General features: G+C 43.3%; 1 protein-coding gene across 1 annotated transcript in view; it reads right to left on the bottom strand.

Moving 5' to 3' along the window:
• C11H5orf52 (chromosome 11 C5orf52 homolog) overlaps nucleotides 1-15,613 on the bottom strand; it is a 210,403-nt gene that overhangs the window by 106,086 nt on the left and 88,704 nt on the right. Inside the window, exon 2 of the mRNA XM_086942471.1 lies at nucleotides 14,773-14,881. Within this exon, the coding sequence (XP_086798597.1) occupies nucleotides 14,773-14,881 (109 nt within the window). The remainder of the gene's footprint in view (nucleotides 1-14,772; nucleotides 14,882-15,613) is intronic.

The following is a 15,613-nucleotide window of genomic DNA, read 5'->3' as shown; positions in this document are numbered from 1 at the left end:
AGTTTACTAGTGGACATCTGAAGATCTGACCATTTAACCCTGCGCCTACAGTTTGTTATTTTTAAAGGCACAATGGTGAAATCTTCAGCCGGAGTTTGGCATTTCAACCCAAAGCTCCCCGGTTTAAGTGACAGGACCAAAGCATTATGATCGCTGTCAGATCTTTCAATGACCCTGAACTCGTGCAGCCGGTCCCAATGCCTGGCCTCGATGAATATATAATCGATTACTGAGGTACTGTTTTTTAATCGATTAAACGTGTTTTTCCCTGGTCTGTCAGGCTCCACCCTCCCATTACAGGCTTGCAATGATGTCACTAGCGAGAATGACTGCAATTGTAGAACCAAAGGGGTCCATGCCTCCACCCGGGTAATCAATGGGTCAGGAATAGCCCACAGCAGGTCAACCTCATCTGGATTGCTCAAATTCGGGTCCATGAGTGGCTCAAAGTGACAGTTAAAGTCTCCACCCAGGATTAACACGGTGGTTGGATCAATCGATTGGATGAAGGTTAACAAGGTCTCAATAGCCTCTGACTAGAGACCCCGCCTAACTGGCCTTGAATATACATTGATCAAGGCAATGTCCATCCCATTTAACATACTCAACAACACGCACTGCACGTCCATTGAGTTGGTTGGAATTTGAGATGCCTTAGCACCAAGATGTGTACCAACCCATATAGACAGCCCACCTGAAGGCCTACCCCTCTCACCCATGCTTGCCAGGATGTCATATGTTGCAAAGCCCTGAACCCTACTTTCTTTTAAGGCCCAGGTTTCCTGCAACATACAGATATCATGTGAGGCCATAAAGGAGCCCCACTCTGGGATGGGCAGTTTGTTCTTAAGACCCGCCACATTCCAAGAGAGGATTTTAACCTGGTCAACCGACAAATCTTGCTTAATTGGTTCACAGTCCAGTGTACCAAAAAGTTCATCAGTAGTGAAGGTGCTAAGAGCTGACCCCGGCTCAGGCTCACAGTTCAGTGGGGGTTGGTCATCAGGAGAGATGACAATGGTGGGTTGGGTAGTTTGTTCTAATATCAGGACTTGCAATAGAGGGCTTGGTGTAGCATTTACATCTTGGTTCACGTTTGCAGATCGCTTGTTAGTGGGAAGTCCCGTTTGTCAATCGCATTCATCATAGCCTGAAAAGGCATTGAACCTGTTTGCGACTTCCAACGGGGTGAAGGGTAACAGATGGTCCATCCTCCCATTTCCTACAAAGTGGTCCATCCTCTTATTTCCTTTTCTATGGCACCTGAAAGGTACAGTTTCCCACCCAAATACATTTTCAGCGGTCATGGGGTTAGATGTCTGCATCATATACCGGTTGTTAAAGGGTATAGATGGTTTAATCTGCAGGCCTGCTAGTACCTCGGGATGAAATACAGGGTTCACTTGAGATCTTGGGTAAAAAATAAGTCAGATCGCAGGGAACGATGGAGTTACCAACGTTCCCTGGGGTCCAATTTAAAATATATCTAACAGCCTCTGGATCTCTAAAGTTAATGACAATTAGATCCCCCTTTATGTTTTTCACTCTACTTCCCAACCAGGGAAGTCGCCGAACATGCAGAATCTCTCCATTAATATTAAAGGGAAGGGGTCGGTTTTGGTTAAGCCAATGCATAGTTTTGTTTTTTAACTGGGAGAACCCTTCCCTCCTACCATCCTCTAATATCGGAACACCCGTGAGGACAACCACAAAAGGAACCGCTTCAGGGGGTAATTCGACTTGACGCCCCCTGTGCTTCTCTGTCCTAGCTGAGCTAGCAGTTCCCCTCTCCTCTTGCCTTTTTCCCGTGAGAGATTTATTCCCTGCCTTCGGGACTTCGCTGACCGTATGTGGTAGTGTTTGTTGGACCAGTTTAGGGGGTATTGCCCTCTGTTTTTTTGAGTTTGTAGGCTTACTAATTTTATTTATGCCCGTCTCAACAGCAGGGGTGGGAGATGGCAATACTACTACGGGGGTGGGACTAGCTTCACAGGACCGTTGGATGATCCAACATTATTGCTAATGGCCAGTTCTAGGTCTCCCAGTCTTTGTTCCACCCTCTTCAGCCTCTCTATTATGAGTAAAACAAAAGACCTGATTAAATGTTCAAAGCTTTCAAGAGGAACAGCAGACACTGCTTCCTTAGGCGGACAGTATAAGGGAGTAGCTAAACCTTGTGGAGTTGGTACAGTCAATACAGGAGATTTTAGGGTTAATACTGTGTTCGTAGGAGCCATTGAGGTTTGGGCATTTGGTACAGCGGCCTTTAAGGTAGATGTGGGTATTGCATTCACCTTAGTAGTCTTGCCAAAGTCAGAGTGGTGAATCTTACTTCTGAGCGGCTCACCACCCCTTTTCCTTCTCTTGTTAGGTGGCGGGCCATAAATTTTAGGCAAGGCTGGTTTCCTAACCTTTTTTTTCCTAACGGTCTCAGATATAGGTTCAGGCGCTCGACTATCACATCTGTACCTACAATGGAGTCGCCAGGAAGGGATACAATATTCGTGGATGAGGTGTTGGGGGAATCAAGTGGGGGGGCCGTGTCACACAGGAGTATTGGGACATTATCAGTAGATAAAATGTCCTCGTTTTCAGTATGGATAATAGCACCAGATGGAGTAGTACAGGGCACACTATCCAAGAGAGGTCTACTTTTCAGGCATTCAATGGAGCGACGCCGCTCCGCCCTACGTTCGGCCAAAGCACTCTCCCTATCTGGATCAGTGACAGCCTTGATGAAATAATTGTCTAATGTGCCCTTGGTATTCCCAACTACACCTCCAGGTGTGGGTTTGTCAAATGTCTCAGCCATGGCAAATAGGCGAACAAGGAATATGCACAAACAACCTACGCAATACGTTAGGGTATGGGCCCAGCCCGGCCTCGTCGTGCCTCTGAGGGCCTCAGAGAGCCCGCCCTATGCCCGGGCTTAGCCCGGCGCACTCCCGCGCAGCGGGATTAGAGGCCGTCTAAAATAGGGAGCGAAATATCTGGGGGCGTGTCCAGCAGGGAGATCGGCCCAGGTGGAAGAGATTGGGCGCACAGGGACTCCTGGGAGATGGAGTCCCTGCTTCAACACTCGCAGCCCTGCTCTGCCGCCACACAGCTCACAAAGTTCCTCCTCAGTTGAGCAGCCCTTTTAACAGCTCCCGCTGATGGCAATGCGCTGCGGGACCCGCGCAGCGGGTCCGGCGAGCGGTAGAGGGTTGACGGTGGCGAAAAAGAGGCAGCTACCAGGGTCCAGCCACAACGTTCAAATCAGCAAGGTCAGTATCCCACCGGGACGATGCAGGCAACCACTTTTACCTCGGTGGGCGGGGGCGGTTCCAGCAGGGAGAGCGGCCCAGGTGGTAGAGAATGGGCGCACAGGGACTCCTGGGAGATGGAGTCCCCGCTTCAACACTCGCAGCCCTGCTCCGCTGCCACACAGCCCACAAAGTTCCTCCTCAGTTGAGCAGCCCCTTTAACAGCTCCCGCTGATGGCAATGCGCTGCGGGACCCGCTCAGCGAGTCTGGCGAGCGGTAGAGGGTTGACGGTGGTGAAAAAGAGGCAGCAACCAGGGTCCAGCCACAACGTTCAAATCAGCAAGGTCAGTATCCCACCGGGACGATGCAGGCAACCACTTTTACCTCGGTGGGCGGGGGGCGTGTCCAGCAGGGAGAGCGGCCCAGGTATAAGAGATTGGGCGCACAGGGACTCCTGGGAGATGGAGTCCCTGCTTCAACACTCGCAGCCCTGCTCCGCCGCTACACAGCCCACAAAGTTCCTCCTCAGTTGAGCAGCCCCTTTAACAGCGACAAGCAACGAAGATGACTAATCACTTTTTAGAGATAGGTCACGGTCCAACTGATATACAATGGACAGTAATTGAGAAACCTATGATCCCGAATCATGTAACGGATGTTAAAAAGTTTCTGTTCAGGCTTGAGCAGAAATGGGTGTACAGACTGAATTCAGATAAAACAGGATTAAATGAAGACATCCCATGAATGTCATTATGATCAATGTACCACACTGAATTGAGATATCCCTTTATCCATATGATAACATGGATATAAATATCATGTATACCATCTAGAGATTGAATCTGTTTCAATCGGTCTAGATCTCTTATGACATAATCGATATGAGTCATCTGTGATGTATGGCTGTATAAATTCAACACCCTAACACTAGAATGTCTGTTTGTGAACATCGTACTAATGACATGCCTAGTTCTAAATCACGAACCCTATTATCAGCACATATCACTATGTAATACCAACAAGCAGGAGAGTAACAAACAGAATCTAGATAAATTATTGGACTTATTGATACATCGCTGAGGAGAACGTTTTAATAAGAAGTTATTTGACTTGCAGACGTTTTAGTCAGAATATATATAATACACTGTTCATTTGGCCGTAAACACAATAGTAATACCTGTTTTACCCTTCTTAAATAAAAGACCGTCTTTATAAGATCGAGGAATTTAGAAGGTATAGGAGGTTGATATGCGTTGTCACTAAATAAATAATCCTCAAAGGTGGTGAACATTGAGTTATATGTTCGAAATATAAACGTACATTGAGCGAACTACATTCCCCAAGAGAACAAAGGAGAGCGCACCGGTATGACGCACCCCACGTGGTCGAGCGCACCAGAGTGACGCGCCCCACGTGACCAGCAGGGAGAGAGAGAGGCTTTTTAGCTCCATCCACCGGACCGATCTGTACCTCCCCGAGACAGCCCAGAGGGACGTCTGGAGTACCGACCGGAAGGTAAGAACAGCAGGCGGGGCATGAAGAGCATAGTAGAGCGTGTGCCGTTTCTTGGTAACTTTGTGCGCCAGACTTTGGGCGTCTTGGCAGATTATTAGTACTCTTTTCGCAACGCTGTAAGAGAGGGTGGTACGAATTACGAACACACTTGTACCTACTAACAGAGATGAGACATGTTCAAACGCTTTGAATAGAGCATAGCAAGCGTAATAATGGCATGACCTATGACATGTGATAAAGAGGGGTGATGCCTAGACTGAGTGTGAAGAGAGAGATTTAAGCATTACCTATACGAGATTCACTAAGGAATCTACAAACGATCGCTAAAACACAGCGATATTCGATCGTTTTCAAAAGAGAGAAAGATGCCTTTCATTCTACACAGACCAATTACAACTGATATGTGTGCTATGAGTAAGGTGGGGTAATGAAGTCAGTTTTGCTGACATGTCTAGTTACCGTTTGTAATTTCCTTTTTTGCCCACTAGTGCGGGGCTCCATTTACCTGAGCTGTGGCCAGGTGGGGTGGAGCATTTCTCTCCTTTCATTTGGGTAAGTGAGAGTGGCCACTGTACGATACTGATGGTATGCGTGTCAATCATGGCATGAGATTCGTATTTAACAGTCATTGATGCACATGACTAATGGATGTGTTACCCAATTCACGTTCTGTTTTGTGGTTGTTTGTCTTCCTTTATATGTCTGTTTGGACGTCTCGCCTTCTTGTGATCCGAAAAGCAAGGAGAATGAAGATCCACTAAAATACTCAGGTGATATTCTTCCTTTTTTCACCTTTTTAATGAGCAGTCGCGATTATGGTCCTGAAGAATGCAGCAGGATACCTATTAGGCTACACTTTACGTCTTCAGAAACATGTTGACCGTATTGAATGATTAGTGGTTATAGGTTCAATCCACACTTATCGCATGCATTTTATTGCTTTGGGAGTCTTAAGGTGTTTAATAAAGTTTGTGTTTAGCGAAGTGTAGATTCGTCAACTTGTCAATTATTATGTAAGTAAAAATGGCTATATCCTTTTTTACTAGTAAGGGTATCTTTAGGGTGTTTGTATAGGTGCTTTATCTGCGTCTACATCTATTCTGTTTTCTGGATTCTTTTCTTTCTGAAGCTTTAGTCTCTAATATGGAGCTGTTGGTCTGAGAACCTTTCAGAGAAACTATCATATTTAGAAATGTAACAAAAATGGATATACTTTAAGTGACTAAATTTTAGCTTAGCCAATATGGAACAAGGATCATCCAATAGGTAACTAGGCATTTGTAAAGCAAAAAATTAGATGGGCTGGCCTTAATTGAAATTAAGTGGTTGCACTAAGACGTTTACATTGTATATATATATACATCTGTATTGTAACTGTTATAGACCCTCAAATACAGAAACAGAAACTGCATTGTAAATAGCTGAAATGAATATGTGTGTCTGAGCTGTTGATACATCTATATCTTTTTGTCTTTGTTTTGTCTGTTTAGGTTATATCACTTTTTCTATTTATTTAAAATATACGAATGACGGTCACCTGACGAAGGCCTTGGGCCGAAACGCGCGTAGTTCCATTCAACCGCATTGCCTTCACCAATTATTCCAACGACTGAATATCTCGTATATCACTGGGTTAATTTGTTTTTGAAATTGTGGTTATGTAATTTTTTCTGTTTTCACTTATTGTCTCTGTACTTCTTTAGTTGTAAATAACAAAAATTTTTGCTTGTGTTTGAATATTATGTATTATACACCAAGGTGTTTTATTAAATGTGGATAATGAAATAAATAAGTAAATGAAATTTATACAAAGGATAAAAATAACAAACAAAATATACTATAATCAAAATAAAAAGATTGAAGAATTTTTGTATAAATTACTGTTTCAGCACACATTTATTTGAATGTTGTGGAGGGTCTATTATTTTGTTTGGATTCTGATCTAGGGATTATCTATGCCCTTAGAGTTTGCTACACTGTCTTTCTCTACATAATAAAGTTTGTTATCCTTTCTACGACCCAATTTTAGTGTACATATCACTTTTCACCCTTTTTTTCACCTTCTCACTTGCACTGCTCTACAGTTGCCTCCTCACACCCTAGTATGTGCTAAAACATATTAGGTTCCACTGTTTAGACACAAACTTGTGTTGTCTACGGTGAACTTTTCTAAAAAACACTTACCTTCCCGGTGTGAAGGAACCCAAATGATGAACAGGGCGTTCAGGATCGACAACTGATGGGTATTTTTCAACACAGGAAAGATACTCACTTTGGTACAGCGTCACTTAAGTAATTTTCCTTGTTTTGGCGTCCTTTTGTTTTCAGACATATAATCAGAGCTAACTTATTCACTTGCTGACCCATCACACGAAGAGCCACCGCCAAATAACGGAAGTAGAGGAGCTGCTGGGTGAGCACTGTCAATTCTACAAAAGTACCTGGCAGGAGCATCATGGACTCTCTTGGGCACCTGAAAGTATAAGTAGTGGCCGACAGCCATAGCAAAATAACATAGAAGTTGGGGCTAAACTGGAGACAGGATGTCATAAGACAGGACAGTCCTTATGGAGTCAGACTGCCATGGGGGTTTGATCATGATGGGCTTTTCTAGTGCAACACAGAACTGAAAGCCTCTTTTATGTGCCTGTATGGCGAACCGTGAATTCATTCAACCCAACATTTTTGTGAGTTAGGACCTTATGTACGAATCTATTTTAGGGTTGCAAAGGTCAATTTTGAGCCTTCATGACTGCAAAATGGCATTTTTAAATGAACAAAACCAAAATTACGATTCGGTAATACGTTACTGAATCACAATTTGGGTTTATGAGTAAATAGCAAATCGGTATTTGGTAGGGGCGTATAAAGGGCTGATTCTTTAAGTTATGTATTAATGTTTTACGATTAAAATCCTGTCACAAGCATTAATATTTACTACCTCAAAGGAGGTGGCAACCATTTTCAATCAGGACCCCATCCCTTTTGTGAATGTTGACAAAACCATTTGTTCAGTTTCCCTTAATACGAATTTTGGGGGCCCCTGGCAAGACATACTTTGGAAAGGCTTCTTCAAAGCAACTTTTTAATTTTGTAATCCATTTCCCCCTAACTCGAGTCTGCATAATGCCAAACAGTACTGGAAGTGTATGTTAAACTTTCAGAAACAGGATCACATGATTTTAGAACATTCTAAATAAGAAATTACACAAATTGCAAATCGTTTTATACTTGCAAGTTTCGATTTTCTATTTGAATTATTAGTACATGAGGGCTTAAGTTATTTTCAGATAGTACAGCTTGGAAACAGTGAGCAAGGTTTGTCTCTTTCTGAGTTGTGGTGACAGAAAATTAAGCAGCAAATGATAGAAATATTGTGTTAAATGAATTCACTTTATGTCCTGCGTTATGTGCTCACCTCTACGTTGCATCAGAAAAGCCCATCATGATTCGGCCACTAATATGTAAAAATAAAAAAGCAACTAGGCAGCCATCTTTAGGTCAAACTCACCCTTAAGGCCTGATAAAAGAATTAATAGTTGTAAACATAATACAAAATGATTGCTTATGTATAGAATGCATGAACAATGATTATGGGCCAGATGTAGGTAAAATAGATTTACCGATTTTTAATTACCGAATTTTACCGATTCAGTAATGAAAAATCGGTAAATCTAAGGGGTGGATATGTAGGTATTCAAGATGTGCTGGAATACCGATTCGGAAGAATTTGGTATTTACCGATTCGGTAAATACCGAATCGGTAATGCCCATTCATTCCTATGGGCTTTGAAGCCTATATGAATGAATGGGCATTACCGATTCGGTATTTACCGAATCTCTGGCACCCCCAAAACTGGCTCGGGTGCCATGTGGCAGGCATACATGCCCTAAGGGCAGGTCTGCCTGTCACATGGCATAGGTGTGCATGCACACATGTGCATGCACACCGGAATCGGTATTTTACCATCAAATTGGATTTGATGGTAAAATACCGATTGGGTAAGGCCTCTGGGACTCTGAAGAGTCCCACCTACATCTGGGTGCCTCAGAATCTGTAAAATTACCGAATTTTTATTTTACCGAATCGGTAAAATTACCGAATCGGTAATTTTACCGATTCAGTAAAATAATGCCGCCTACATACCTGTCACCCATTTACCAAACGGTAACGACCAAAATCGGCCGTTACCGCTCGGTAAATGGCCTCAAATGGCCACCTACATCTGGCCCCAAGTGTATTAATTAGATGTAATATTGTGCATCTTGCCTTCCAACGTAAATTTTGCATTAGATGCGTAAAGTTACATCAAACAGACAACAGCATCTGGAGAGAGAGAAATACTGCTCTGAGCTTACTGTACTGTACGTATATTTTTTGTAATTATTAACCATATTTAGGTCCTGCTATGTCTAAAAATTAACTCGTATTTTATAGGAGTGAACCGACTTGCGTCCCTCCCATATTGCCGTTACAGTCTCACCATCACCAATTGGAACCGAACTAAAAGCAGCAGCTTTCAGCAGGGGCATTAATGTAATTCCTCTCCTTCTGTACACTCTGCCCCACCTCTTTTACTAGAGTCTTCAGTTTATTGTCAGTGGACAGGACTACATGAACAGTGTTCCCCCCTGGATTTAAATACAACCCCCCAGTTGGCAGCCGAGTTAATAGCAGTGGTTGTTAATTTAGTTCAATATACACACGAAAGCTTCTTGAAATAAGATTGCATTAAGCCCTACATGGAGAAATAGCTAACAAGGGCTTCTTTCTAATCGCTACTATAGCCCAGCGTGATCATTGAAACAATCCACCCTCTTTAGGTGGGCCACTTCATAGTGACCTTTAGTCAGCACGTTCCTAGTTCGGTAGTGTTCTTATCTTCGCAAGGAGAGCAGGATATTCCATCCTCCAAAAAGTAGTATGAGACAGTGCATCGCTTCAAAGCCTGCAGTCCCACCTCAGCCAGTGGTTTAAGCAAACTCTGCCTCTAATCAGTATTTCCACTGGCAATATTCACACTAAGAAAACAAGATTCAAGAGCGATTTCAAGACCAATCCACAGGCAAAAGATGTGTGCCTCTTCCTGTCATAACTTAGTAAACCATTGTCATGACCATACTCAAGTGGGTTCTCATGATGTTTCTGTCAATACCAGTCCAATCTTAGAGTTCAGAATTAGGCTCATTCAAGACCCAAGGTTTTGGTTCACAACCTTCTGCCTTCCAAACATTATTTCCTCTTCCGTGGAAGGAAGATATTAGTATATTGTTTTCCCCCTACAAATGTCTTATTTTTAGCATTTTGCAATATGCAAACATTACAAAACTGAGTCGAGACCCGTAGCAGCAACTTAAAACATTCCTTCAGCATAATATCTCCCCAAAGGCCAAGGCATCCCAAAATGATCAAGTGTGCTCCATTATGGGTCTGGCGCAGGAGGGGTCGGGTGTGCGTGCATGAGTGATGATCTAGAAGGCACACTGCTGAACACATCTTCAGAGGACGGGAGTGGGGCCAGCTGTCACCTCCCATTCGCTCTCTCTGCCATACATTTCACTCTCCTGCCGCAAAGCCCCAACAGTACCCAGCGAGGGGGTGGCGGGGGGGGGGGGGAGCCCTCCCAACACTTGTAGAACGCACCCAGGCCACCTTCACCCCCTTCCCCCCTTCCCAGGGGGCTACCACTGCAACCACAGGCGTAATCGGAGCCGAGCCATCCTCCATTACCCTCCATACTCTCCAAGGCAGCCCACCATCATGCCCCACATCTCCAAATCCTTCTCTGCATTTTCATCCATGTGTACCTTTCTAAGCCTACATTCTTCAGCCACTGCCCATTCCAGCAGGTCAGCTCTCCACTGGCTTGCCCAATGAAGGGCAATACAACACTGGTCTAGCAGTAGTCCGGGTTGGGCTCATTTATATCCCATCTTCTTGCCACCCCTAGGGAGCAGCAAAAGGCCCAGGATACAGTGGTGTATTGTCAGCTTTCTCTGACTCTTGTTATCTGTTTCACTTCCCACAGCACCCGCACCCGCAAGGATTGCATACATCGACATGCCCATGTAACATGAATAACATCTGCTGGGGTTTTGCACTGCCAATCACCTGCGTTTGGTAAACCCTATGCAGCTGCTGCGGCCTCAGGTAGGCCTTATGGAGGTGGTAGAATTGTGCCAATTGAAACCTGGAGTTGCGGGCTGTTTTCTTTTTTCTTTGCACTTGTACCCTAGCCCGCTTCCATTCCCCGTCCATGAGAGTGCTCTCAATGTCCTTATTCCAATTATTACAAGCAGACATTACGTCCATCTGCCTGTCCTCTTTCAGGGCAGTGAACAAGCTGGAAATGAGGCCCCACCTCTATCTCATTTTACCATCAGGGCATGGGATTCGCTGGGCTCCTCTGGGAAATTTGTCCCGATCTCACAAGCTGTACAGAACACACTTGTGTACTGTAGAAAGTGCCCCAGTGCTCTTCCAAAAAGTGTTCCTGCTTCTGCTGGTATCACAAAAGAGTCATTCAGAAACAGTTTTCCCGTCCCCTTACAGCCTACATCCAACGATTGTGAGACATCCATGGAGGTGCGGGTGAGTATGAAAGGAGGCCGCAACCAACATATGTGGAGCAGCCTGGCATACTGCGCACGCTTCATGGCATGTTTGGCCACTCTTTCTCATGCCGGTGCAACCTGGGGAACTATGAAGGGGGTTACCTGCTGGCACCCTATGACCCCCCTCATAAGCAGCCTGGGGAGGTCTTCGTTCATTACCAGTCCCTCCAGGAGTTCTTCTTGCAATTGGGGCCGTCATGGCACCACAGCAGTGCGTACTGTAGGGGTCCAGCCAGATGATGTAACTGGGGGTCTGGGCGTCCCTATCTGCCACCATCTCAAAAATCCAGGATTAAAATTCTAATCGAATAGGACCACCCAACTTCATCACAACTGTTGTCTCATCCCCAATGGTGTTAAAGGGAGCTGAGGTAAACTTGTACCTACAATGTAAGACCTGTGACAGGAAGAATTCATCATCGGGTGGGCTACGGATTTTTTACATAAAAAGTCAACATTATTTTAGAGAGCTCAAGTAGGGGCGGGGACCATCTAACACAAGTAGGTTCACTTGAGGAGGACCTATGAAGAACCCCACTTAACTCCTTTGATGATACTGAGTGAATAGAGACTGTCAGAATATTTGAGGGTAAAGGGAGGTTCCAGTCCCCAAGACGAAGGCACTATTTATAACAGGGATCAAACACAGAAAGGTTTTATCATTGCGTCATTTCGTTTTTATCTCTCTGTATTAGGAGCTTAGGGGAGGCTCTGAGCAAAGATACGCACATGATTGTAACACCCTGGGAACTTTCCACCCAGAGAGGCTGAGGTAAGTCTGCTTAGCCTTCCTTGTAATGCATGCCAAATCCTCTGCCAGATAGAAGACTGAAGAAAGTCTAGCTAGCTTGTTAGTGCACATCCCTATGCTGTGAACAGAGTTATCCAGAAGCTAGGTGATCCCAGATTGTGGCCTACTTCTCTGTTGCTTAGGTTGAGTTTGCTGCCTCTGTAAAGCCTTGTTCTAGTGATTACAATCTTCTTTGTGAATGTTGATCTAGTTGGAGTCAAAAATTTGAAGAAGGGTATGAATTTGAATTTTAAAATATTTATAGAGCGCTCTTATACCAGAATCGGTTTCATGGCGCTAGGGTAGGCTCATCTCACTCCCTCATGCCTGCATAGGTAAATCCAGTTGCCTGTAAATTGTTCTCCTGCATTTTCTAATGTTTCTCATTCATATGGCACCTCTCGCAGAAGTATGAGGCTCGTCCACATCTTTTCAGATGCATGGGCCAACAGATGTAATCAATGGGGGTGGCACCTTGGGAAACTTGACTTGCTTTCTGCAAACACTAAATGACATGTGCAATGAAGAATAAGCTAATTGAGGGCAGCATTCACCAGAATGTTAAGGTACTGCTACTGCCATTCTCCAATTAATTCCCGATACGAAATCTTGTCAGGTTGTAGGCACAGGCAGACTGTATCTAAAAGTATGAATTTGTCACTCACCTTTTGTAATAACGTCTGTAAATGTACAAATGCATCACCTCCATCTCAATATCTGCAGTCAAGGTGAGATGCAATGCTAGTGACTGGTGTTTCACAGAGAGACTAGAGATGAAGCACACAGAGGACCCTATGTGATAGCAATAGGGCCACAGTGTATAGTAACATTTTTACATTCCTGTATTTTGTACAAGTAAGCTGGAGAAATTCTTGCATGTTATGAATGCGCAGTATCTAGGAAAGAGTACCCCAACCCCTCCACAGCAAATCCCGGGCCAACATCCATGAACTCTTATTTGACCACAAATGATAGAGTGATCATACGATTAAACCACCCTGTAATTGTATTAGTGTTTATTCTCATGCAAGAGAAAGAGTTGAATCTTGTAGGATGGAATAGAATACTATTGCTGTTACAGTTTCATACTTCAAGCAAGGAGTTGGGTGGGCCATCCAAACATATTTACAGTTGCAAAAGCAGAGTGGTGGGTTAAAATAGTAGAGACAACCATGACCACCCACATCACACATAATGCCCACCTCCTCAAGATCTAGCCTCAATCCCTCATTGACAGATCACTAGTGTCGTTTTTATCAGACTCCCTGAAAATATTGGATGCCAAGATTGCTACTGAAAGGGCCAGGCCCATTAGTCCTAGACCTTCTCTAGAGACCCACTCCAGTGGTTCTTTTCGGTAGCACAAAAGTGTAAAGGAGAGTAAAGTTGTTAATAAACAGTAAATTTGCCAATAATTCTCTTTGATACATAATATCCCACTGACAACTATGTAAGAATACTTTATTACAAAGCCGAAAATAACTGGACATAGACACAATTCAACACGAGGGTATATAAATACAAAGGAATTAGCATGAAACCAAATCTCTGGCTCCAGTTTAGACGGTGCAACATGAACAAAACTATTAATTCAATAAGTGAAAACAGAAGCATCCAAATTACCCTGCACGGAGGGTTGATGAGTGGAAAGCATTAAATATAACCATACTCTAACACTAAGATGACATCCCAACATAATCATTTTCCATAGGAAGGGAAAATGTGTCCTTTGTGGGGTCTTCCTAAGAAGACTCCTCCATCCATGGGTCAATTAGAAAGAGCTTCTTCTAGGATGTTCTCTCTCTGAAGGTAAGAAAGAAGTGGGGCACTTTCCCTATTGCTAACAATAAGTTATCCACAGGTAGAATTTCCATAGTGCACCTCGCACATGTCATCCACTCTGGGTACAGTCCTGAGCATACTTTTCTACGGTGTTCTCCATGTACAACCCTGGCAACATTCTGTCCTTGGCTCCCAGGCCATCTCCGATCTGAAACCACTGTTTTTCCTTTATCGGCCCAAGTCACACAACTGTACCTTCTTCTCTCATTGCCTAACTGCTAAAACAAAGACATTATTCTATCTAAAGGAATACTTCTTCACCTGAAATACAAAACTTGAGAAAGAACTTCCAGAGAGCACATGAAATTCAACTATTAATTCTAAAGCGAGAGTTGTCAGGGACTTGCATTTCAGGCCCATAACTTTAGCTAACATAAGAATGCATCATTTAAGCATTACAGGGATACAGAATCATTATTACATTTCAACTAATAAAATTAGCAACTTCTGAAAATGTCACCATTATTAAACACAATTTAGTACATGAGTAGCGTCAGATGTCACATCACAAGTTTCTCAGGTTAACGTTTTCTGCTAGTTACATTAATTTCCTATGTTAATACTCCATGACACTTGTCAATAGCCTAAAATACATCACGTAGTTATGGTAATACATTCAAAATTCGAACACTTCACGTTTATACAAGACATGATTATATGCGAGTGCGCTCTACACGTGATTATGATGCACCCCTACAAATGAAATGAGACTCTCGCTCCATCACTATATATACTCTACTTCTCTTCACCACTCTTGTCTTTACCTTTAGCTCCAGAATCCGCTGTTCATTTGTGTTGTCATGCATGATCACGGTGGCAATGCAAATTCTACTCATAAACGGCTTTGTTCGCAATTCGCTACCCTCTTGTAACCTAGGTGAAAAAAAAACATTGCAGAGTGCTCAGGAGTCCGTCACTTTAGTTTTTGGCAATGGTTCATTACAGAGTGGGCATCTTTTTGTATCTGATAAAATGTTCTGTTCCTTTTTACACCACTCTCTAGGTGCTACGCAGTAACATCAGTGTGGACGTTTACAAGTTTGGTTATGTATTGTAAAAACATAATGTACTATGAAGAAATATAACTCAGTAAATATATTTACTTGTCCAAGATCTGGTTTTAGGGTTTGCGTAGATTAACCTTGATTCATTCAGCACCTCTTTACAGAGTCTTTTATAGTATTCCATTAATTCACCCTTTTTACGTCTGGCCTAAAGCCTACTTTAGCTGTTTCTAGCATGTTTTCCCAAAAATATCATACAAAATAGATAAATAGATACATTCATAGATATAGGGGCTCCCAGTCAACATTCTTTCTCCATTGATCTGTTGACATATCACTCAAATTGTACTCCCTCCCACCACACACAGCAGAATGTATAGTTCAGCAGGCCAGTACCTTCCAGCCATTTGATGCTTTCACTTTGAGTGGGTGCCTTTAGCCTTTGCACATGCACACATATACATACAAAAATTGTTAGACACTTGCACTTCTCAATGACTAATAGTAGGTTTACATCGACTATTTTTCTAACTCTCAAGACATTTATTGTAAATTACAATGTCCATTCATCACTATAAACCATCAGTAGTATATTTATTTA

Source organism: Lissotriton vulgaris, chromosome 11 (genome assembly GCF_964263255.1).
Source record: "Lissotriton vulgaris chromosome 11, aLisVul1.2, whole genome shotgun sequence".
NCBI classification, from domain to species: domain Eukaryota; kingdom Metazoa; phylum Chordata; class Amphibia; order Caudata; family Salamandridae; genus Lissotriton; species Lissotriton vulgaris.
The sequence above is the reverse complement of the archived record's forward strand: the minus strand, read 5'-3'. Positions and strand labels throughout refer to the sequence as shown.